The sequence below is a fragment of the Artemia franciscana genome, chromosome 9 (genome assembly GCF_032884065.1).
Source record: "Artemia franciscana chromosome 9, ASM3288406v1, whole genome shotgun sequence".
NCBI lineage: Eukaryota > Metazoa > Arthropoda > Branchiopoda > Anostraca > Artemiidae > Artemia > Artemia franciscana.
In genome coordinates this window covers 41,339,484-41,365,944 of record NC_088871.1, presented here as the reverse complement: position 1 = coordinate 41,365,944, position 26,461 = coordinate 41,339,484, and the positions used below count along the sequence as shown (strand labels likewise).

The window sequence follows — 26,461 nt, the reverse complement described above, 5'->3', positions numbered from 1 at the left end:
CTGTAAGTAAGGAGCAACTCGGCACAATAGTGACCAAAACTAAAAAAAAAAGAAAAATTTAATAACGATGGATTAATAAAGAGAATTGGCATTATGTTGATTTCAAATCTATAAATTTCAGTAAGTTTAATGTTGCCAATAAAAATCAACGAGCCTGAAAAAATTGCGCAATTGTAGAAACAGGGGAAAACACTCCCGAAAAGTCAAGGAAAATCGCAACATCAGATTCAGCGCATCAGAGAACCACGCTCTACAGGCGTCAAGCTCCCATCTCCAAAATGAGGAATTTTGTGTTATTTATTTGCTAGAAGAAAAATCACTGGGGCGTCTTTTTTTTTTTTTTTTTTTTTTTCTGTATTGTGTCGGTCGTATCTAACCAAAGGTCCTAGAAGATCGTAAAAAGGCTCATTCGAGCGGAAATTAAGTTTTAGTACCCTCTTTGAGCGACCGAAAAGATTGGAGGGCAACTAGCCTCCCTTCCATCCCCTTTTTTCTCAAAGTTATCCATCAACATTTTAAGATAGCCATTTTATTCAGCATATTCAGCAAATACCTGAGCTTCCCCGCAAGTAAGAGCCAGATCGGTAGGCATATTTAATTAAATATGGTCAGTTGACTTACATAGGCAAATTTTAACTATTCTTGGAATTTATCTGATTATTCAGTTTTGATGATATTATCCATTCTGTTTAAACTGAAAATGCCTGGTTTTAATTTTTACTTCTCAAACCTAATTACTGAAACATAGTCAATTCTTTCCAGCAATAATCCCTCAATATTGAATTTATTCACGAAAAATAATTTTCTTAGAGGTTCCTCTACAAACCAAAAATCTTAAGAGGTTCTTGCTCTAAGGTTTTGATACTTCTGACTATATATATATATATATATATATATATATATATATATATATATATATATATATATATATATATATATATATACTACTGAATGTCCGAAACCTGGTTGATGTCGACATTGACCGGTGTATGTCCCTCTGCTTGGATTCAATTAGCTTTGCAAATCAGCTTTTTCAATCTTATGCAAGCTTTGATAGCAAAAATTAAAGTTAGGTAATGTTGGGCTAGGCTAAATTAGATTATAAATCAAAGAAATAAGTAAAAACCTAACCCAGCCTAACCTGTCACAAAGAAACCTTGGATAAAACTGAAAAGGTGACTAGCAATATATATATATATATATATATATATATATATATATATATATATATATATATATATATATATATATATATATATATATATATATATATATATATACTGAAATCAAGTTCGAATTTTTTTTTTGCAGAATATAAGCATTACAAACTTAGAAACATGCACATAAGGGGGATGGAAGAGCTTCTGTGAGGTGTACAAGTTAAAGAAAACGGTACCAATCAGCGAATTATCAAAAAATATACGAAATATGGGTGAAATACATTTGAAATACGGAGGAAATTATTAGCTGAATCTTGAGATTGAAGGGAGGGGCAGATCAGAGGTCACAAAGACTCTCCTCCTCTGTGTGCACGTTCAGATTAGAAACTACATAAAGTAACATGGGATTAACGAATAAACTTTATCCTTTTAAGACTAGAAAATTGGATTAATACGAATATTTCACGGCAATACTCCTTCAGCCACACACGGCAACCGTGAACGCGATTTGACCTTTGTTAATTTATTTGTATGATAAAAAAAATATAACGTAAATTTTCTCACTACTCCTCTTAAAAGAGCGACCAATACTAATAGTAACCAAAACTATAAAAAGACGAATATGGCAATAACCCTAAAATTCATTTTGATGATTTGGACCCACCCTCCACCGGAAATGCTTCAAGCAGAAAATTTATTTGGGATGTTATCTTTTTTAAAGCATTGTTATACGAATATTAAAGTTGAATATAAACAATGGCTGTAAATAGGGAGGGTGACAGGCTTTACCCCCCTCCCATCGCCCATATTCGACAACCGATCCACAGGGCTTCATTGGAGGGGGGGGGGGGGGCAGTTGCCCTCAATAATTTGGAAAAAATATTATACAGCCCATACCCCTTGACTATCCATATATGATCACACCCCCCTCTTGCCCCCCCCCCAAATGAAATGCTGAAGACTCGCACCTAGTGATCCTGAACCTATCTATTTGTCTATATTGTGGTGAAAGACTTCATAGTCCGAACGACGTCGCTGATTTCTATTTCATGGTCCTATAGCCAAAAAGTGCAATTGGAGGGAGGCCAGTCATCCTCTGCTTTTGCAAAAACTTCTTGCTTACATTCTCCAGACTTCTCCAGGTACCCATGCCTAAGTCTCCAGGCCTAAGATGGGTCCAAGGTATATTTTAATTTTGGTTTTCTTGATGCTATAATATGACCTCATTATTGTTGGGACCTAGAGGAAGGGGACATTGGAATTTTTTCTAAGGGGATATGATTAAAGTGAAGCGTATTTCTAGGCCCCAATTATTTCATTTTTCCAAAAAGATCTTTAAGACAGATCCCAGGAGTGTCCCTTTAGCCCCCCAATGTGCGCACATAGCTTGGTAAGGATGACAGCCAAAGACCGATGGAATGCAAACAAGCAAAAAATACAGAACCGAAGTTACAAAAAAGCAAAATTATAGACGGATTAAGAGAATGAAAATGTTTAACCACTTACCGAACTGGCCATCCAGTTTTTATAACAATAGGCTCCGTCGTAGTTGTCTTGATTGATGGTTTTTGTGAAGTTGTCGTTTTTGATCCTAGCCGTCCAGGGCGGGTAGGGAAAACTAATCGACTTTTAGAGATTTCTGAAGTGTCTTCCGTCTGTGGAGGGGGTGTTGGTTCACTAGGTTTTTCAGTAAGTTTGAAGCCTTTTGGTAAGAACTTCGAAATATCATCTTCTGCAATACCTGAAGTCAATTTGAGGTCAATTGAACTTTTCTTACTTGTAGATTCTTCAAGTTTGAATCCAGGGGGCAGTAAGCCATCTAAACTGTCTTGTTCAATATCATCATCTTCAAATTTAAAACCAGGAGGTAGTAATCCAGCCAGAGTATCAGAGTTGGCGCTATTTTCATTTTCGTGTTTTCCCCCATCTACTACCCCTTTCGTAGTTTCTGAAATTTCTGTAGTCCCTTCTAGAGAGAATCCAGAAGGCAGGAGTCCCTCAAGGCTGTCAGAAGTAAAATCTTTTGGAACAAGCCCTGATAATGCATTTTTAGATTTCATTAGTAGCCTATCAATCAAACTTAGCTCTGTAGTAGCAATACTTTCTGTAGGATTCTCAAACGTAGTTGTGCTTGAAGTCTTAAAGTCTGGTGGCAACAATCCATCAAGACTGTCAGTTTCTAATGAATCAAAAAGCTTATTAAATGATTTACTGACCACAGTTTTTTCCGTCTGATTATTTAAAATTTCTACAAGGCTAGAGGGTGGATCCGCTGTGGTGGTCAATACTTTGATAGTTGTAGTATCTGAGTCAGGCGTCTCGTTATTTTCACTGTCGTCTGGAGGCCCAACTTTCAAATCTTTGATGATTTCCAATGGGCTTTTTGGGTAGATAAATTTTGGCCTTTCCGATTGTTGAGGAGGACTAGGAGGGGCTCCACCAAAAAGGAACGAATCTGATAATTCACTTTGAAATTTATCAAGCTTATCACTAATGTTTTCGGATATTTTAGGCCTGCTGATTGAGTTTACTTCACTCTTTTGGCCTCCAATAGCTTTACTCCCTCTATCAGAGCTAGGTCTTGGAGTGATTTCAGCAATAGATATAGAGTCAGTGATTCTAGACACAACACTCTTGGTGGTTGCTACTGAAACCACAGTTTTCTCGCCATTACGTTCTCCTTGTTCATTTCCATTTTCCTCAACAAAAAAAGTAACTTTGTTTCCTCTTTCAGGGAAACGTCTAGGTGCAGGTCGAAAGCGATTAGGTCGGAAAGGTCTTCTAAAAGGTCTTATAGAAGGTACATTAAGAATTTCTTTTACTGGAACATCAGCTACTGTCACTGGTACAGCACCTTCAGTAGTTGATAGAACAGGAGTTGATTGTTCATCTACTTCAGGATTTGTTTCAAAACTATCCGATATTTCTTCTTCTTCTTCGGATTGAAACTCAGAATCATCTTCAGTTGAATTAATTGGCTGATCTTCACTGACAACTTCATTTTCATATTCCAAAGTGTCTATTTCCTCAAAATCTTTGCTTGAGGTTTCACTTTCAGACTCATCTTTAAGCACAGGTTTGTCAGTAATCTGTTCTTTCTTAATGTTTATTTCTAACAAGGGAATTTCTTCCAAATCAGTATTTGTAGGCTGTTCAGAGGGTACAAGAGTAGTGGAAGGGATCTTTGCAGCAGATTTCACTTGAGTAGTAACACGCTCAATAACTAAGGGCTCATCAGCTCCTTCTTCAAGCAACTTGCGCAGCTCTTCTGGAAGGTCTTCTTCATCATAATATACATAATAATCTTCCTCTTCCTCTGAAAATGTGTCTGAACTTAGATGAGCGTTAGAGACTTCTTCTTCTTTGATTGTAGATTTGTCTGGATTTAGCGTATTTGTAGGAGTAGCCTTATTTAAAGTTTGGAGCAAAGACTCGGTACTTTTTTCAAGCTTTGTCCCAAAAGTAAAGCCAGTGGTTGTACTTTCACTACCCTTTCCTATCAATCTATTGGAGCTGTCTAAAGGTTGGATTTTCCTTCCAACTGGCTCCGGTCGGCTTCTACTCTGATCCTTGTCTCTTATATCTAAAGAATTGTCAATAGGAAGATTTCTTCCTGAATTCTGCCTTTTCGATCCTGATTCATTTTGCAGATTGCGACTTCGAGGATTCAAAGGAAGCTCAGTTGGCACACCAGACTGCGGTGACGGTCGACGAGCAGAGGGATTGGTTTGAGCAAAGTTACTAGGTGGTGCAGGTACTGGATGAAAAAACTGATGGCTAAATTGATTTACTCTCACGCGATCATCTCCGTTTCCAAGCTCTCTACTTGGTGTAAATATACGAAGTTGCTGGAATGACTGTGGAACTGGGAAGTCACTGAAGCCAAAGTCTAAAAAAAAAAAAATCAATAAAAGAGTTCACATTTTCTAGTTCATGACAGAAAAAGTTGAGAGGCAAACTAAGAAAACTAAAATCGCAATTATCACTTACATAATAAAAACGTAATAAAAATTTGATTTTTGGTTCTCTAAGCCCCTTTTTTATATTATGCTTTGCCGTAAAGACCCTTTTTTATGTTGCTGTAAAGGAAGATGTCACTTTCGGAATATACAGTGCTCATCCAACATCTAGGGTGCTTTAAAATAAGTCTTATTGAATGACTCTCTTACAGAGCCGCTATCAGGGAACACACTTAGGTATCCCCCTTGATTGGGAAATTTTGTACAGAAATAAACACTCTTTTACTATTTACTGATAGAAGACAAAACAGTTAGTGTTTTCCTCCAAGGTTTTTTTTAGTATAAAGGTATAGGTGCTCAACGGTCCAAATTGAAAAAGGAAGGTTTCAGAAAGAGGAAGGAGGTTTCAGAAGGAAGAAGGAGGATCGGATTTTAGGAAGAATAAGTAACTAACAGTTGTATTTTTGAGCTAGTATTTGGCCTTTAGCTCCCTATATTGGGTGGCAATTACTCTTTCTTGTTATGGTAAAGATAAGGTACTATGAATATACTCAATATTTGCGTTTCGTGTGCTAAAAAGGATGAATGTCCGCCACAAAAGTAAATAAAAATAATAATTCTAGAAACATAGCCAAACAGCACGTGTAAAATAAATAGAGTGTGTCGCACATTAAGGTATAACTTCGATCTTTAAAAATGAGAACACTGATATCAAAGATTAGTAAACATTATGTACAGGTATGCAGGTGCGATTAGAAATATAAAGAGCCCATCAAATAGGTGTGTTTAGGGAGCAATTAAATGATTTTACTGGGGGGGGGTGATTTTATCCCTAAATTTTAGACGTTCCCTGGGCACTTCGGACCAGTGTCAGGGGAACCCTTCACCTGCCAAACTCCATGTGTGCGGGAAAGATATGTACTGTGCAAGAAGAGAACCTAGACTATTATGTGAATAAGCTGATCAATGACTTACAAAAAGAAAAGGATTCTTTCCAAAAAGGATTTTCAGCTAGGGGCTCCAAAAAGGGAAGCAGCGGTTTCTTTGACTTTAATCTTTGATGTGAAAGGATAGGGCTCAGTTCCGACAAAAAATATGCATTTTCAAACAGTTCGTGGTAACGTACAGTTCGTTACCAAAACTCTAAACTGAAACTCTAAAAACGGATTATTGATGCCAATGGATATATCAAAAGGATCGGCTTATTATGCAGATCTTAATTATATAAGTTTCATCGAGTTTAGTCTTACTGATTAAAGGCTAGAAGCCTGAGAATATGTGCGTGATTTTAGAAAAAAGGGAAAAACACCCCCTAAAAGTATTAAAACCTTAACGAAAATTAAGCCATCAGATTCAGCGTATAAGAAAACACCGCTGTTGGGGTTTCAAGCTCGTATCTGCATAAATGTGGTATTTTGTATTCTTTGCCAGAATAAAGATCACAGATGCGTGTTTATATGTTGTTTTTTTTTCCAGGGGGGATAATATCGATCCAGTGGTCCTAGAATTCCGTAAGAGGACTCATTCGAACGGAAATTAAAAGTTCTAGTGCTCTTTTTTTCCCCAAAGTCGTCCTATCAAAATTTTGAGATAGCCATTCTGCTCATCATAGTTGAAAGACCCAATAACTATGCCTTTTGATATAAAATGAACCCCCCCCCCAGCCCCAGGAAAAAGGTCTTTTAGTCATAAATAATATTTGTTGCTGTGAAGTATGTAAACATTTTCGAGTGAGGGGGAGGAGGCGAATTTCCTGCTGTGGATTTTTCTACGGGGGAATATTCTATGGGGAGGGAAGTTTCCAGGGGTCAACTTGTCAGGGGAAAGCATACAGTGGGAGAATTGTCAGAATTCCTATATTTGGTACTTGTTCATTATTCAAAACACACTCAAGAATTCTGCTGAGAAAATCCGGTTTCATAGCCACAAAGACAAAACTCAATTTAGGTTGTTACGCATAGTGATAGAAGATAGTGTCTGAACATGGATTTTGAAATAAAGATTTGGGATTTGCCAAAAACTGTGTTCTGTGTTCTGGGATTTGCCATTTCTGCGTTCTGGGTACATAATTCTAAGTTGTAATTTTACAATTTTCCTAATAAAGTATTATATTTTCATCAAATTTTGTTTTATTTCATTAGCTTTATCAAAAATTTGGGCTATATATTTGCACATTAGAGGGGGGGGGGTGTATTATATCCAATACCTAACCTAACCACCTCTATATATATATATAATATTTAATTAAAATATACCTGCATCATAGTTTGTCAAACAGTTCGTGGTAACGAACTGTAGTAAGGAGCGACCCGGCTCAATAGTAAACGAAACTCTAAAAAACGGAATTTCGATACTAAAAGATGTATCAATAGAATCGGATTTTTATGCTGATTTTAAATATATAAATTTCATCAAATTTAGTCTTTGTCATCAAAAGTTACAAGCCTGAGAAAATTTGCCTTATTTTGGAAAATAGGGGGTAACACCCCCTAAAAGTCATAGGATCTTAACGAAAATTACACCATCGCATTCAGCGTATCAGAGAACCCTATAGAAAAAATTCCAAGGTCCAATCTACAAAAATGTGGAATTTCGTATTTTTTGCCAGAAGACAAATCACGGGTGCGTGTTTATTTGTTTTTTTTTTTTTTTTCCCAGGGATCATCGTATCGACCAAGTGGTCCTAGAGTGTTGCAAGAGGGCTCATTCTAACGGAAATGAAAAGTTCTAGTGCCCTTTTTAAGTGACCAAAAAAATTGGAGGGCACCTAGGCCCCCTCCCACGCTCATTTTTTTCCCAAAGTCAACGGATCAAAATTTTGAGATGGCCATTTTGTTCCGCATAGTCGAAAACCATAATAACTATGTCTCTGGGGATGACTTACCCCCCAAAGTCCCTGGGGGAGGGGCTGCAAGTTACAAACTTTGACCAATGTTTACATACAGTAATGGTTACTGGGAAGTGTACCGACGTTATCAGGGGGATTTTTTTGGTTTGGGTGTGGGGTTCAGGGGAGGGGGCTATATGGGAGGATCTTTCCTTGGAGGAGTATTTCATGGGGGAAGAGAAATTCAATGAAAAGGGCGCAGGACTTTCTAGCATTACTATAAAAAAAAACAATGAAAATATAAACATGAAAAAGTTTCTTCAATTGAAAGTAAGGAGAAGCATTAAAACTTAAAACGAACAGAGATTATTACGCATATGAAGGGTTCTAAAAATACTTTAGCATAAAGAGCGAGGTATTTAGGAGGAGATAAATACTTCGCTCTTTATGCTAAAAATTTTTTAAATAATTTCAACTATTTATTCTACGGCCTTTCTGATTCAGGGGTCATTCTTAATGAATTGGGATAAAACGTAACGTAAGTTACGTAAGTTATGTACGTTTGTTACGTAAGTTAATTCTTAAGTTACGTTTTTTTTTTTTACTAATAAAAACGTTCGTTAAAAATTAAAAGATCTAGTTGCCTTTTTGAGTAACCGAAAAATTGGAGGGCAACTAGACCTCCTTCCCCACCCCTTATTTCTCAAAATCGTCTGATCAAAACTAAGAGAAAGCCATTTAGCCAAAAAAAAGAATTAATATGCAAATTTCATTTTAGTAATTTATTTACGGAGAGCCAAAATCAGACATGCATTAATTCAAAAACTTTCAGAAATTAAATAAAAAAAACAAGTTTTTTTAAATGAAAGTAAGGAGCGACATTAAAACTTAAAACGAACAGAAATTACTTCGTATATGAAAGGGGCTTTTCCTCCTCGACACCCCGCTCCTTGCGCTAAAGTTTGATTCTTTCTCGCAAATCTACTTTTTAAAACAATAAAAAACTTAGCGTAAGGAGCGGGGTGTCGAGGAGGAAAAGCCCCTTTCATATACGAAGTAATTTCTGTTCGTTTTAAGTTTTAATGTCGCTCCTTACTTTCATTTAAAAAAACTTGTTTTTTTTTTATTTAATTTCACAAAAGAACCTAACTTCACTTATTGAGTGTGTTCTGAATAACACACAAGTACCTTAAAATGTACCTGCATCGTAGTTCGTTTCACAAAAGAACCTAACTTCACTTATTGAGTGTGTTCTGAATAACACACAAGTACCTTAAAATTTACCTGCATCGTAGTTTGTTTCACGAAAGAACCTAACTTCACTTATGAGCGTGTTCTGAATAACATACAAGTACCTTAAAATGTACATGCATCGTAGTTTGTTTCATGAAAGAACCTAAATTTACTTATTGAGTGTGTTCTGAATAACACACAAGTACCTTAAAATGTACCTGCATCGTAGTTTGTTTCACGAAAGAACCTAAATTTACTTATTGAGCGTGTTCTGAATAACACACAAGTACCTTAAAATGTACCTGCATCGTAGTTTGTTTCACGAAAGAGCCTACCTTCACTTATTGAGTGTGTTCTGAATAACACACAAGTACCAAAAAAATTATCTAGATATAAATACTTAAAAGTTTCCTGACTACAATAATTTTGGCATTATACTTAAATTAAGGGCATATATGAACACATAATTTCGGATATCAAACCTGCTCCAAACATCAAAAGGTTAAGAACTCGCATATATTTACTCTACGAGATTTTAATGAACCAAGGCTATCTACTACTTCGCGTGTTCACGCAAATGTCTTCAGCAACATCTGTTGTGAATTAGCGAATTCACAAAACAACTTGAGGCAACTTTTGTGCGAGCCCCCTGGTGGAACATTAACAATAATAAGATTGGAAATACCCAAAATAAGTGACAAAATCGGTTGAGATTCGTGGAAACGTGTGAACTGTCAAGATATTAAAAAATCTTATGAACCAGTTAAAAGAAACCGTTGAAGAACACGTTTATTAAAAAAAATCTTATGCTATCAAACAATTCCTAGTACTGGTAAACTTACTAAAAGCAGAGGAACCGGCTTAAATAGCAACCGAAAATCTAAAAAAAACAGAAGTTTAAGAGCAACTTGCGCATAGAAAGAATCTCAGTTCTACTCTGATCCGAAGTATGTTAAATTTTAAAACTGTAAAGGGTCCACAGAAATTTATTATCGAACGCAAGTGTCCCTAATTTCAGAAAAAAATGGAAAGGGAGACCCTCCAAAAGTGACCCATACTGAATTTGGGCTGTATAATCAAATTCTGGATACTTAGAGGCTCCCTTATAGAATCTGCAAGCCCTTCACAACAACATTTCATATTTTTCGTGTCACGAGTGCGTGTTTTTTTGTTGTTTTTTTCTTCACTGGGGGTAATTCCATCGAACTAATGAGAGAAGAATTTTGGACGAGGTCTATTTGAACGGAAATCATAAGCTCCAGTACCGTCCAAAATTTCCATCCAAATCATTCGGGAAGCAACTAGGCCCCCCTGAGCCCTTTATCGCGCCCGAAGTTTAATGCAGTCAAAAATGGTGTCGCATTTAAATTTCAAGGCAACTGTTTTAGTCAGAAATGTAAAGATTTAAAAAAGAATACGCTTCCAAAGATAGTACAAACTGTAAAGTTCTCTGTGCAAAGGCCTAGAGTTATGCAAATTGACCATTTTATATAAAATGCCTAATAAATAAGTCTTCGTAATCTTGTTACCCGTTATTGAATTCAAGGATTTGAACTGAAGGATCTTAAGGATTTGATCACGAATATTTCACGTTCCTCTGAACCGATATTTCGGGAAAATGCCCCCAACTAGCACAAATAACCTAATCTCAAATACAAATATTTATCAATAAATTGCATTTCAACAGTGAGAATATTATGCATTCTTCTGATATTGTGTCTTTTATAAATTTTATCCAGGACGATTTTAGGACTCCAAGTACTTCAACTTTATTATACTGCTACTACTACTACTAACAACTCACAGCACACCAAGCCACATGGGGCCAACACAGCTGAGCATGCTCCTATTCCATCCCAATCTATTCAGAGCTTCCCTCTTAAATACCCTTCCAAGAAGTTCTAATTTCCTGAAAGCATTGGTCCTGAAAGCATGAGAGCAAAACAAAATCTTATTGCTGTCCAATTTAGCCACGCTCTTTGAGTTTCGAATATCTTGCCTGTAAATATTGGGTGACTTGAAAATACTGTGTGGACGAAATGACAACTAAACTTGCTCATGGATGTGATTTACGAGTATGGTCTATCATAACAATTTTTTTCTGTGTGAACTAAGGGTGATATGTTTCCCAAAAAATCGTGTTTGGGCTAAACAAAAAACAAGATGCCTTCAAATGGTTTGGGAAGAGGTCATAAACTGCCCCTACCAGACCTGGGTTTTCCCTCCCTGACCCCAGTTTACCCCCCCGGCTCAAAATTAGTTTCTTCACGAAAGTAAATCAGTTCAAAATAGGGATGAAACCTTTTTATTGACAGTGAATAGATATAAAATTATTTAACTGGATATTTCGAACACATATAGTTCGAAATATCCAGTTAAATAATTTTATATCTATTCACTGTCAATAAAAAGTTTCATCCCTATTTTGAACTGTTTTACTTTCGTCATGGAAAGGCAGTGTATTCTTCGAAGTTATCTACGTTTAGTTTCTTCCAAAATCTTGTCAAAACTAAAGATAAAACTAAGAAGACAATCCTGCATAATTCAAGCATCAACAGAAACAGCGCTGTTTTTTTTAGTACATATTTATCTTTTTAGTACTGTAAAGTATATCTAAGAAATTTTATAGTACCAAATAATATTTCATTAATGAGTTATTTTTTAGTTTTTACAGTAATTTTCACTTAATTTGGGAAAATTGGCTCCAACTTCCCCCCCCCCAGGATTTTAACAAATTACGCCACTGGTCTTGGCTTTAGGTGGACTGGTGCTTCTATGGGTTATCAGTAATAATAGCAGTATTGTTATACTAATTTTTTTTATTAAAACATTAAAAAAGAGTTAAACTATTGTAAGCTTATGTTCCTGGTGGGTGAATAGAGACCCTTTTGACCCTTAGGAGAATGCTGCAATTTTTGAAATTCTTATGAAAAGTTTAAACAACAATGGAAGGTCAAGTCGATCGCAGATTATGAATGATTCACTTTCACTATGGGATTCTTATAACTCTGCAATTTTGACACGAACTTTATTATGTGTAGGAAGATTTAAAACGGGTATGAATTCAAATATCCTTCATATTAAAGTAAAAATGTATATGGTAATTTAGGAAACTGTATGGTAATGTGGTAATGTCATGAAATGGGATCATTTTCGTAAGTCTAATAAAAAATTATCAAAGGCGAATATATACCTTGGTGACCTTGAAGGTAAGGCATATAGAAATAGATCCTCGTTACAGTGCTCGAACAAGGTTCTGCTTTTATTAATGAAACTGTAAATGTTCTCAACGGCCAGCTCTTTACGCTAAAATTTGACTCTTTCTCTCAATTCTACTTTATTAAACAGTTTTTTTTTAAACTAGTTTTTTTGTTTAATTTCTGAACGTTTTTGAATTAATACATATTTGATTTTGGCTCTCCGCACATAGCTAGAACTTTTAATTTTTAACGAATGTTTTTATTAGTATAAAATATACGTAACTTAAGAATTAACTTACATAACGAACTTTTATATTCTTGTATTTTTATTATGAATATGAGGGGGTTTGTCCCCTCGTTAATACGTCGCTCTTTATATTAAAGTTTAAATTTTGTCCCAACTCTTTAAGAACGACCCCTGAATCAGAAAGGCCGTAGAATAACTAGTTGAAATTACTAAAAATACTTTGGCGTAAAGAACGAGGTATTAAGGAGGAGATGAACCCCTCATATGCGTAATAATTTCTGTTCGTTTTAAGTTTTAATCCTGCTCCTTACTTTCAGTTGGAAAGAACTTTTTCATATTTATTTTTCCATTGTTTTTTTTTTATATAATAATGCTAGAAAACCCTGCACCCCCCTTCATTGAATTTCTCTTCACCCATGACATATTTCTCCAAGGAAAGATCCTCCTACAGAGCCCCCTCCCCTCAAACCCTCCCCCAAACCAAAATAACCCCCCTGAAAAACGTCTGTACACTTCCCAATAACCATTACTGTATGTAAACACTGGTCAAAGTTTGTAAATTGCAGCCCATCCCCCGGGGACTGTGGTGGAGTAAGTCATCCCAAACACATAGTTATTATGGTTTTTGACTATGTTGAACAAAATGGCTATCTCAAAATTTTGATCCGTTGACTTTGGGAAAAATGAGTGTGGGAGGGGGCCTAGGTGCCCTCCAATTTTTTGGTCACTTAAAAAGGGCACTAGAACTTTTCATTTCCGTTAGAATGAATCCTCTTAGGACACCTAGGACCACTCGGTCAATACGATGACCCCTGAAAAAAAAAAAAAAAAAAAAAAAAAAAAAAAAAAAAAAAAAAAAAAAAAAAACCGTGACCGGTCTTCTAGTAAAAAATACGAAATTCCACATTTTTGTAGATAGGAGCTTGAAACTTTTACGATAGGGTTTTCTGATACGCTGAATGCGATGGTGCGATTTTCGTTAAGATTATATGACTTTTAGGAGGTGTTTCCCCCTATTTTCCAAAATAAGGCAAATTTTCTCAGGCTCGTAACTTTTGATGACAAAGACTTTGATGAAACTTATATATTTAAAATTAGCATAAAAATCTTATTCTTTTGATGTATCTTTTAGTATCAAAATTCCGTTTTTTAGAGTTTCGTTTACTTTTGAGCCGGGTCGCTCCTTACTACCCTGTAAGGTCCTTACTATCCTTACTACCCTGTTTGATCAGTTCTTGTCTCCTTACCACGAACTGTTTGATCAATTTTTAGGATAATATTTCATTAGATTTTCTTGATGGCAACAAAAAATTGACAAGAACATCAGCCAAAATATTACAATTCCCCTTGCGAGGTAAATGTGATAGAAGCCAATAAATAAATATATTGTAAATAAATGTAAATGTAATAATTGTAAATAAACGTAAATGTAAATAAATAAATAATGTATATATAAATGTACCTACGCAGGACTGTCAGTATCATTACCATTAAAGAAATGACTTAAATCAAGTTGAAATTCCGCAGAATCAGGATTGGCTACATTCAGGGTTGTATCTAGGATTTTTTTTTCGGGGATTTTACAAAAAAAACTTAACAAAGCCCAACAAAAATTTGTTGAAATATATTTTTATTACTTTTGAAGGAGCCGAAAAAAAATATTGAAGGGAGGGGTTCAAACCGTGTACCCCCTTCCCCTTCGATACGGCCATGGCGACATTTTCACTATACACAAGTATAGCCTGTTGAATATAAGTGGTTATGTGTTTTCTCTGGGAAACAGGAAAGGAGTAATCTGATAGAGCTAAAGTAGAAAATTCCATGATCAGCCTACGTAGAACAGAAGACTTATAAAGATTTATAAGTCTTTAAGCAATCAACAACTAATTTAAGCAATCTCTTAAGTCTCTTAAGTCTTTAAGTCTCTTAAGTCTTTAAGCAATCAAAATTTAAGATATCAACAACTTTCGGTATACCATTTAAATTCTCTAAAGAAACTCGAGCAAGCTCAGTTTTCAGTAAATGCTAGTTTTTAGAATTCTACAGATAATCGAGATTTTCACACATCAGCTTGTTTAAGCTAGTTTTAATGATATAACTTGCGTATTTGCGAAGCAATAACTTTTGGTTGTTTCGAGTTTCAGATTCACTCTACTTCTGTTTTTTAAAGTTAATTTTCGCATTTTTTTTAAACTCATACAATAAACCTTTCAAAAAGAGCTTTTTAATCTAGGCGATAAAACTAAAGAATCCATATGATTCTTTGTTAAAATATGATGTTAAATACAGGTTCTCCCTTAAACTGTCCCACGTGATATGTGCAACATTGTCATATAACTAAAGAGTCCAAGGGATATGTTGTCACCGGTAGCTTTGAGAATTTGTTCAATTCAACTATTTTCAATTGTTTTTGAAATTCAATTATTTTCCTGAGAAATGAAAACAAATAAATAGCATTTCTTTTAATTTGGCATTTTGGTTCAAAACCAGTTTTTTAGTTTTCACGTACTAAGGAGGCTGAGAGGGGGATTTTAAACCTGAGGTTAAGGATTTTCGGCCATCGATATAGTACCTTTATTATCCTTCCCAGGGTTTGCACTCTAGGAGATGCCATATGGCACTTTGCGATGGAGCTATTAAGAATCCAGTTGAGGATTTTAGATCATGGCTAATCGATTGGCCAGCTTTCACTGGCACTTTGACCTTCCTTGGGCAAAAGCATACCTTTGCTGTGGCACGATCTCTTTCATTATTTAGAAAAGGCATTAAAAATTATGACAATTTCCTTTTTTTAACTGAGTTTTAACTGCAAGTAAGGGGCGACATTACAACTTAAAACGAACAGAAATTATTCCGTATATGAAAGAGACTGTCCCCTCCTCAACGCCCCGCTCTTTACGCTAAAGTTTGACTCCTTCTCACAACTCTGCTTTGTAAAACAATAAAATAATCACCTTTATAGAAATTATCTTACCCCGCAGATCCTCCCACGTAACCCAATCCCCCACCAAAAAAATCCTCCCTGAAAACGTCTGTACACTTACCAATAACCAATGCTAGATATAAACAATGGGCAAAGTTCATAGCTAGCAGCCCTTCCCCCGGGGACTGTGGGAGATTAAGTCGTTCTCAAAGACATAGTTATTAGATATTTCGACTATGCTGAACAAAATGGCTATCTGAAAGTTTTGATCCGGTGACTTTGGGAAAACCTGAGCGTGGGAGGGGGCCTAGTCGCCCTCCAATTTTAGGTCACTTAAAAAGCACACTAGAACTTGTAATTTCCATTCGAATTAGCCTTCTCGCAAAATTCCAGGACCAATGGGTCGATACGATCGACCCTGTCAGAAAAAAAAACAAATTAACACGCAACCGTCATCGTTCTTCCGGCAAAAAATACAAATTCAACACTTGCGCAGATAGGAGCTGGAAACCTCTAAAGTAGGGTTTTCTGATACGCTGAAGCTGATGGTATGATTTTCATTAAGATTCTATCACTTTTAAGGGGTTTCCCCTTTTTTTCGAAAATAAGGCAAATTTTTTCAGACTGGTAACTTTTGATGGGTAAGACTAAACTAGACGAAACTTATATATCAAAATTCCATTTTTTAGAGTTTCGGTTACTAGTGAACTGGGTCGCTCCTTACTTACAGTTCGTTACCACAAACTGTTTGATTATATGACTACCGGTTCGACAAGATTACAACTAGGGAAAAAAGGAGACATGTCACTGCTTCCTTTTCCTTTTTATTTCAAGGTGGGGGGGGGTGGTTGTAACTCTCCTACATAGGTTTTTTTTTACCACGGAAATCCAAATGGTTCACTGTTCATTTCGATCTAACGCTATTTTCGAGGGGTATCCGACTCTTATTAAATGTGTTTTTGCAATAAACTTTTACTACAAAGATTATTCGAAGCAATAGTTACCATTCTTGACTCGGCTTTAAATACCAATTTGTCTCACTAGACATTTGTTTTCCAAAAATATTTTAAAATTTTGGTTACTATGCACCGTAGTTTGCTCTTTAATCGACTTTGGCTGTCCCTGGAACCGTGATTTCAGAGAAATAGGTTTAAGACCACGCCATCTCTTCAAAATACATATAGATTTATTTTCCCCTTCTGGATACGTTTCTATATATTTTCAGGCGTCCCTCCTTTATTTTTTTTCTATTTAAATGGACCTATTAGCGTTCCAGTTGCTCACCCATAATCTGAGACAGTGTATTTCGACTATGAATGAAGCCCATCTGTGAGGACTGAAGTCCCAAGACTCAATGCAAAGCAAGGGTTTTATCTAGCCATTCCATAATCTATATATATAAAAATAAGTTGTCTGTCTGTGTGTCTGTCTGTCAGGTGACGTCATGTTTCTGTGTCGACTGACGTCATGAAGTTAGTTGTCGTCATTTTTGCTATGACGGTGACGTCATTAAAGATATTTAAGACATATATGTTCACGTAGAAATCTATTAATGTTTAAGTTTAAAATGACTGATGAACTTACAATGGTAAAAGCCGATGAAGATGCTCAAAGAGTCTATACCAAAAAACTTGCTGCTGATAGAGAAAGTCAGAAAAGAAAGCGTGCCGAGGAATCAAAAGAGCAGCAAGGAAACAGGCTTGAGGCTAAAGAACGCAAAACCGCGCAGTTAGATGAAGATCCAACTGGAGAGCGAGAGTCAAAACATATCAAAACTGAAAATGATAGCGATGATGACTGGGTTTGGGATTTTGACTTGGATAAGGTCATCAATGCCTACCAGATTTTAGTTAAAAAAACAAAGGTTCGGCGATATGTATTTCATAGTGAAGCTGAAAAATAAAGAAGAAAAAGAAAACTGAAAAAAGAAAAAATGTAAAAAACTAAAAAATACTAAAAAGAAAAAACACTCAAAGAGAAATTACAGACCGGGACACAAATGACGACCGGGACAGAGGGAATATAAATAACGACCGGGACACTCAAAGAGAAATTACAGACTGGGACACCGGGACACAAATGACGACCGGGACACAGAGAATATAAATGACGACCAGGACACAGGTATTTAAGAATATCGTTCAAAGACAAATTTTTAATTGTAAGAAGACCGTTGAAAGAGAAATTTCTAATTGTAAAATGACTGAAGAACCTACAATGGCAACACCCGAGGAAGCTGCTCAAAACGAATGTATTCAAGCCAAAGTAGCTGAGTTGGTAAAGCGTTATGTTTCAGGTTCTAGGTCCGAGAGGCTCCAGGTTTGAACCTTGGCTTTAGCATTAATACAAAAGAAGAAAAAAACTAAAAAAGGTAAAAACTACAAAAAAATGTTTCTGTGTCGATTGACGTCATGAAGTTAGTTGTCGTCATTTTTGCTATGACGGTGACGTCATTAAAGATATTTAAGACATATATGTTCACGTAGAAATCTATTATTGTTTAAGTTTAAAATGACTGATGAACTTACAATGGCAAAAGCCGATGAAGATGCTCAAAGAGTCTATGCCAAAGAACTTGCTGCTGATAGAGAAAGTCAGAAAAGAAAGCGTGCCGAGGAATCAAAAGAACAGCAAGGAAACAGGCTTGAGGCTAAAGAACGCAAAACCGCGCAGTTAGATGAAGATCCACCTGGACAGCGAGAGTCAAAACATATCAAAACTGAAAATGATAGCGATGATGATTGGGTTTGGGATTTTGACTTGGATAAGGTCATCAATGCCTACCAGATTTTAGTTAAAAAAACAAAGGTTCGGCGATATGTATTTCATAGTGAAGCTGAAAAATAAAGAAGAAAAAGAAAACTGAAAAAAGAAAAAATGTAAAAAACTAAAAAATACTAAAAAGAAAAAACACTCAAAGAGAAATTACAGACCGGGACACAAATGACGACCGGGACAGAGGGAATATAAATAAGGACCGGGACACTCAAAGAGAAATTACAGACTGGGATACCTGGACACAAATGACGACCGGGACACAGGGAATATAAATGACGACCAGGACACAGGTATTTAAGAATATCGTTCAAAGACAAATTTTTAATTGTAAGAAGACCGTTGAAAGAGAAATTTCTAATTGTAAAATGACTGAAGAACCTACAATGGCAACACCCGAGGAAGCTGCTCAAAACGAATGTATTCAAGCCGAAGTAGCTGAGTTGGTAAAGCGTTATGTTTCAGGTTCTAGGTCCGAGAGGCTCCAGGTTTGAACCTTGGCTTTAGCATTAATACAAAAGAAGAAAAAAACTAAAAAAGGTAAAAACTACAAAAAAACTAATATGGCGCGTAACGACTTACGCGCGCGGGGGGGCTTGGGGGGGCCCGAAGCGCCACCCCAACAGCTAGTATTAAATATGTTTCAATGTAATTGCACCTTATACTTTCATACATTTGAACAGCTTATATTACTGTAAACTCGCTCTGTGGATGTTATCTGACAAAGAATTAGTTAAAAAAAAAAGTTCTTCTGAGGAAAGTAAAGAGCGAATTTGAAACTTAAAACGAACAAAAAATACTGCTTCGCAGGCTATGCAACATATTTTGAAACACTGTTTCAAATAAACTGGCTCTTGATATTTTCTCACGTTTATAATAGACTGAAAAACTAGCGCTTAACTGAAAACACAAAACTGACGCAACAATTAAGGATTAGGAGCAGAGAGACCCTTAAGTAGCCCTCAGAAAATAAAGGACTAATTCATAAAGCTCTCAATAGTAATTTACCAACCATGAAATGGATACTTCTTATATACAGTTTGAATTCTCTTGGAAATTCAAGCAAGCTTTTTTTTTTTTTTTTTGGTAAAGCGCTAGTTTTTCTCGAAGTCTAAAAATATGGAAAAGAATCAAGAGTCAGTTTATTTGGAAAAGTTTGCCTACTAGTGCCAGTTCGAGTCAATAGGTGAAGGGGGGATGAGGAGCTTGTTCGTCCCTCCCTCTATATTTTAAAAAACATCTTTTTGGAGCATTTAAATTAAAAAAAATGCTCTTCTTCGGTAGTTTTAGTGAAGAAGATTACCCGCTCCCTTCTGACACTGCAAAGTTAATTTTGCACCCCACCCCCCAAAGTTTCGTGCCTATAGCCTAGGACTATCTTAGCCTACCCGCTAAAACTGGGCTAGTTTTGTTAGTCAGCAAACAATTTATAAAATTTATTATGGGGGACGAGAAGGGAAGTTTACAGTATGGAGAACTGTAAACCTCAGATTTAGGGTTTTCGATCTTAGAATTTAAGATAGTACCCTTTTTATGTTTCCCAGCTCTTCCACTTAGAAACGGCACCCAAACTGCTATTTTGGGGTGCCACATGGTACTTCATAATGGCATAATCGCACAATTCACGAAAAGTGTGTATATATAAAAATTGGCTTTCAAATGAGTCCCCAAACAGCTCTCTATGATGTTCTAGTACTCCCCTGTTGACGAAAAAAGCAAATAACTAACAAGACAATGCAAGGGATACTTGCAAAAATTACCTTTTTTGTTTTTCATGGTAGGTTTGAGAGGGGACTTTAATTTTCCATGCCTGACTTTTGACAATATCATTTACAATAGTGTACTTTTCATCTAGATCTGTTGCATTTTCGAAGGGTTCTAGGCTATTTTTCGAAATTTCCATAAATTTGTTTTCAAAATAACATTTTACTATGAAGATTAATCGACATAATAGTTACCATCCCTGAATCAGCTTCAAACGGCCGTCTTTGGAAGTTTTTTAAAAACGTGTTTTTACAATTTTGGTTACTAGGGACCGTGGTTCACTCTTTACAAGGTTGCAGCTATCGTTGCAACTCTAAAAGGGATCTGCATAACTTATGAGTTTAAAGTACCAATGACAATGAGGAATAAAATGTGTTTCTTTGAATTATTAAAGAAGAAACTAATACAACCATCAGGCACGTACAGATGAATATCTTTCAGGGGGAGGGATAACAACAACAACAAAAAATCTAATTTTATTAAAAATTTGACGAGGAATTGCCCGAAAATAAAATAAAAAAATGATATTTCAAAGGGACCAGGCCTCGAGGGCCCCTCCTCCGTAAGTCCCTAATAACCATTAAGTCTTAAAAAAATAGGATGACTCGGTAATTCAATATTTGATTGAAAAGTTATGCAGTTTTTGACAGCAGGGAGTGACAGATTAAAGAAAAGTAAATGCGGGTAAAAATTTGGGAAAAAATAAGCTAAGAATATATGGAAACAGACAGCTTAAGAAAATATAGCTTTCCTTTTAAGGAGTAGCTGTCTTTTTGAATCAAGAGATTGCTATTGTTTTAATTTTTTACGCACAATTTTTTTTTTTCAAATTTAGAAAATAGAAATCACTTACTTATTTTAACAGTTCATTGTCGCAACGTTGAAAAAATGTGGTATTGCCCTAAAAAATTCTTATAACACAATAACAAAAAACTTACTAAATCGTAGTTTTCAGGTTTGAATAGGTCTAACATGTATCGGGGGAGGGAGGGGATATGTCCTTGGTGCTTTTAGAGCAGCTATTTTAATGAATAACTCAAAGTATGATAGTTAAACTTCAACTCTTCTACTTTCGGTTTAGCATCAAAGAGTAACCTACTAAACTTATAAGAGTGGAAATAGGCGCTAATGTCGTAAAAAGGACACGAGCCATTTAAAGCTTGGCAATCAATTTTTCGACCAAAAATAAGGCAAAATTAGAGTAATCAGTGAAATTAGCAAAAACAGTAGAGTGATAAGTCTCTGATATCAATTATAAAAGAAAGTTGCGAATTTTGAGAGAATACAAATAAACACCAAATGCTAGATAGCGTTGAAGTATTTTTTTTTTTTTTAAATAAGACCAGTCTCCACTCTGTTAAAATTCCCTTCGTTCAGCACCATGAATTTACATCATAATCATTCTTAAAAATTGATTGATTAAATAAAAAAAGAAGGATGTGAAAAAAAATCATTGACAAAGATCAATATAACAAGCCCTTGACCATATTACTATTTTTAAGTGAAGTCAATGATCTAGCTAGTTTTATAGAGCATTTTTGTTGTTGGCAGATGTTTGACAAGGCAAGGGTAGTATTTGATTGCTTATAATGATATCATCCATTTTTTAGTTTTCCCACTTACATCACTAGGATAATGTTAATCATTTCCGGGTACGTTTATTGGTACTTCCTAACATTATATATTAGTTTAAGCATGTAGACACGTAGTACGCAGTTTTATCAATTATGAAAGGTTTTATCACTTGGAGACTGTTTTAAAAACTGTCAGTCATTTTTTCAAAGGTTTTATGGTGGATGTCTAGCCAACTCGGTTTTGAAGAGAAACTCGGTATGCAATGTGATTAAGATACTTAGAAGAATTGGATTTATTAGAAATGACTAGACACTGACTTTTGCAATCTGGAATTAGCTCTATGTCAACTCTTCCGTTTGAGGCTGACGTTTCAAATTCAAGTTGTATTTTCGGAGGGGGCCTAATCACGCCAACCAATTGGATATAAAACCCGCAATGCTGGGTCAGTAAATCAGTGTTGACCCTACTCACACCCCTCACCGTGAAAATCAGTCTGGCTCAGAACTTTCATGACTTATTTTTTATATAGAAAACATATTGAATTTTTTTTGTGCACTTCGTTGTCCACTAACTAGACGCATTGGCGTAGTTAAGGGCAAGGGGGGGCATCTTCGGGCGCATGCTCTTAAGGGGTTTGTATTATTGTTATTTTGTTTTTTCATTCATATTTCGGCAGTGATGGTATGTGTGTGGGGAAGGGGACATAGCTCTCGGGTGCTGAGCACCAAGACCGTATCTAGGGAAGGGAGAGGAGGTTAGGGGGGTTTGAACCCCCTAACCCATTAATGTATGTCCGACTCGTAAGAAATGTAACAAAAATGAATATAAAGAATTTTTTATGTGTTTTTTAGTTTTTTGTCCCCCCCCCCCGAAAAAATCCTTTTGTGAGCCCCCTCCCCAAAAAAACTCTGGAAATAGCTCTTCCGAGCCCCATATTCATTTAGGTCTTTATTTACTATGGGGTAAAACCTTTAAATAAGATATTGATTTAGATATTTCTATATTTTTATTCTGTTTATATACAGTTCTTGTAAACATTCTTTGACCAGTTCATGATCAACCTCCGGGCCCATTATTCCTTTTATTTTAGCCTACTTTCTGATAAATTATAAGTTTTTAATTAACATCTTTATTAAAGTAACGTCAAATGTAACCTTCTCAATTTTCTAAATTTTCCTCGATGTCATAATGTCTTTATAGTACTTGAGTCAAAAAGTGGAAGAAATAATTCCACAATGCTTAACTCCATGCAGAAGTTAACTGCATCAAATTTTGTCAAAGATTTTAGCGCCCTATTGGTAAAATCACCACATACGAAATCCTGTACAATTATCCTAAAACTAAGTTCAGTAACCATACAAAAAAAAAGTTATAATTAAAAACGGCTTCTAGTCGAAAATCTGTAAACCTCAAGAAAAGAGCAATTTGATCAAAAATAGTTAGGCCTATTATAATAAAGGCAATTATAAACAGTATATGAAGATTTACATTCCGGACAGGAGAACATTCTCAGCGCTGAAGAAATTTATTTGCTCTACGAAAAAAAAAAAAATGAAAATGAAAACAACGGGTATTATAAGATCAAAAAAACAATGGATTAGTTCGTATCTGGCAAATTGACTGTTGGGCCCTGGGTCAAGCCCATCACTACACCCACAAGATTACGGACATGTTTCTTACCATATTACCAAATAGGAATATACTTAGAGTCTATGTATCATAATTGCAAATAGGAAGGGGGAGAGAAGTCAAATTTGGGGGGTCAATTTGTAAAGACTCAAAGTCCTTGAGAAACCGAAAAAAAATTGAAGACACGACAAGTGACCTCATCTTCACTTCCCACGTACCGTTGCGGCAGAATAAACCACACGATGAAAACGAAGCTAAGCCTTTTATAAAACTCGGCTGGGAAAACAGATTTGACTCTTCTTTATTTTTAAAAACCAACAATTTGCAAATTAGTAGAGTTAACACCTTTCTGAGTCTTTACTTAGACTGTATATCCATTCTTGAAAGTTTAGTTCAGAGCTCAACAACTAGTTGTAGGCTGTCCCTCGCCCACCGAAAAATGTCCGAATAAAATTTCCCCGCATGTAAAATTGAGCAGCCAAGGGGAGAGTCCCCTCCCCCGCCTACTGTGCAAACATATAGCTCAAATTATATACGTTCCATCTACTCTGTCACTTCTCTTTGTCTTGTATCAGGCTAAGCTGAAAGAAACTGACGAAAAAAACTGGATCTATAATGCGCCAATGAATGAACAATTTGAGCGGTAGGGCGCATATAATACAAGTACCTTTATTTTTAAATCATTATTTCTTTTAATTCTTTTTTAGGTGTTTCGGGGGGTGGAGTTATCATAGAAGGGTAAGACACCTGTCTATTCTATAAAATACACTCGAGAAGTGTCTCACCATGGATGATCAAATTAAGATTTGGGATTTACCAAGGACTGGAGAACAGGCAATTATATTTTTCCAGGATAAGGGATTGTTGCCCAAAACAAAACACTGCGTCAATGGACACATCATGACTTTGTACTCTTACGAGAAGCAACATTTTTGGAAGTGTAACATCCCGTTCTGGGAGCATATTTCTAAGTTGTAGTTTTCACAATTTTGCTAAATAAGTATTCTATTTTCATCATATTTTTTTTTATTAGGATTAACCAAACTAAATTTCTTTAGTGTATTTTATATAAATAGACAAGTACCCAGGGTATGATAAAGGTTAAAGAAAATAATGTGGAAATATGAAATTATTGGAAACTGTGGAAAGAGGGCCCCACGAGGAAGTGCAGAGATTTAGGCTGGGACAAAGAAGTACGAGCAACACATGATACCAGTTCACCCCTAGTGATCAAAAAGCGTCCACTAGGCGTACATCAGAAGGTTTTCCCATCTGAAGTAGGCTACCTTTAAGGGGAGTTTTTTTTTACTTTTTTAAATGTAATGTAAATAACATGGATTCAAACTCCAAGTCAGAACCAAGTCAATTTAAAAAGGACAAAGCTACTTATTTTTTCTGGCGAGGGGGGGGGGATCAGCCATACACCCGACAACTATCCAAACTAGCCTAGTAAAAAATCTGGTGAACCAAATATTTAAACAACACAACCAAGGCCAAGCATTACATGGACGTGCATAGGTACTGAGCGTGAGCTCCCTCCCAAAAGATATCCCCCCAAGCCAATTATTCTAGTCATACTTTAAAATATAAAAAATAGGTATTCCCCAAGATTATTGCAGGGTAATTTTAGGAAAGTGTTGAATTGCAGAAATATTTCAACAGTTTCAGTAAACACTATTCCACCTATAATCCAGGCGGTTAGCCTAAACAACTTTACTCCAAACTTAATTATTTCATCTTTCTTTTTGTTTAGACATTTCTGTACATAGGCTAATTTTGTAAGCTTTAGAAGTAGACAAGGAGTAGATGTGGAACCAGGAAACACCTTCCTGGGTCTCAATTTGTTTCCCTTCCATAGTTTCTGTCACATAACACAATAAATTTCTGAGGTCATGAGAGACTCACTTATAGTCACTTATAGTTTTCGTCTGTTTTTTATTTATTCATTTTTAGTTTTCAGGGCGGGAAGGACCAGCAAAAGAGAGACCCCACCTAAGGTCCATGGGCTACGTTATTCGTTTATATTTCTTTTGAATTCTTTAGCTCTACTTCATATAACCTAAGCATAATTTCTATTTTTAAGAAGGATACGACCTAAAATTATTTGAGAAGAGGGTACTTGTGTCTTATAGTCACCACACTCAAGATCTTGTATTGCGCACATGAGCCAATAACCGGTTTTCATGGTCTTTATACCAGACAATATTATCTTCGGCTCGGTGGGAAAATACATTGAAGCTATATTTTAATTAAATATTTAGCTGGTATTTTGGTTAAGTTAGTTTAGGTTATATATTTAATATAATGCAGTCTGGGCGGCCCCTTTCCATAATTCTTTGTTGTAGTTCTTATAATTTTGTTGATAAAGTATTATATTTTCATCATATTTTGTTTTATTTCATTAGTATTAGCCAAACTTAACTTCTCGAAAGAACTTCAGTGGCTATAAGACACAAGTATACCGATTATTTCAAAGCGATTTTCTATTTGGACATAAATTTCGTGAGGAAGCTGGCCCCAAGATACATCCACTTTGACTCCATTTGTCGTAAAATTCGTACCTCGTTCTCGCTGTCTCTGAAATTGTGCCTTGCCAATAGAGAAAAGCAGTCCAAATATGAGACACTGCACTGTCTTTAACTTCACTTTCCAAGTTATTCCATTCATAGTAATCCCTTTGCCACCCTTTTCTAGTCACATATATTTTCAAAAACTGTCCCCCAAAAATCGTATGCACTTCCAATTCTATATCATCCTCAAAGTACCGTGTATTGTTTTCACTCTCTTTACAAACTGGTTTAGGTTGAATACGCTACCCAGGCTCTACCCGTGACCGTCAACAATACCAATCTAAGATATTTAAATGATTCTATTGGTTGGTCTCTCAACTCAAACTCAAGGTATGTTTTGCGTTAGAGGGTAAATCGGAAGTATTTACATATTTACCGCTTCTGTTAAAATAGCAAAATACACATTTTCAAAAATAAAGCCAAAAAATGGAATATCACTAGTAGAGTGATTCCAGAGCTTATAATAGGGGAAAACCTGAACAGACCCAAAATGTGACGCAAAATAAGCCTTTCCACGACTAATAATTCGTGGCTAATAGTGAAACTACCCAAGGGTGCCAGCAGAAAATTTTCGAGGGGGGCCAGACACCAAAATACCT

The 26,461-nt window shown here is 35.8% G+C and overlaps 1 protein-coding gene across 1 annotated transcript in view; it reads right to left on the bottom strand.

Moving 5' to 3' along the window:
• Positions 1–26,110, bottom strand: part of LOC136031421 (uncharacterized) — an 85,831-nt gene extending 59,721 nt beyond the window's left edge. The window contains exons 1-2 of the mRNA XM_065710989.1: positions 25,854–26,110; positions 2,667–5,049 (exon numbers count right to left, since the gene is read on the bottom strand). Of these exons, the coding sequence (XP_065567061.1) occupies positions 2,667–5,049; positions 25,854–25,959 (2,489 nt within the window). The 5' untranslated portion in view covers positions 25,960–26,110. The remainder of the gene's footprint in view (positions 1–2,666; positions 5,050–25,853) is intronic.
• Positions 26,111–26,461: the final 351 nt, after the last annotated feature.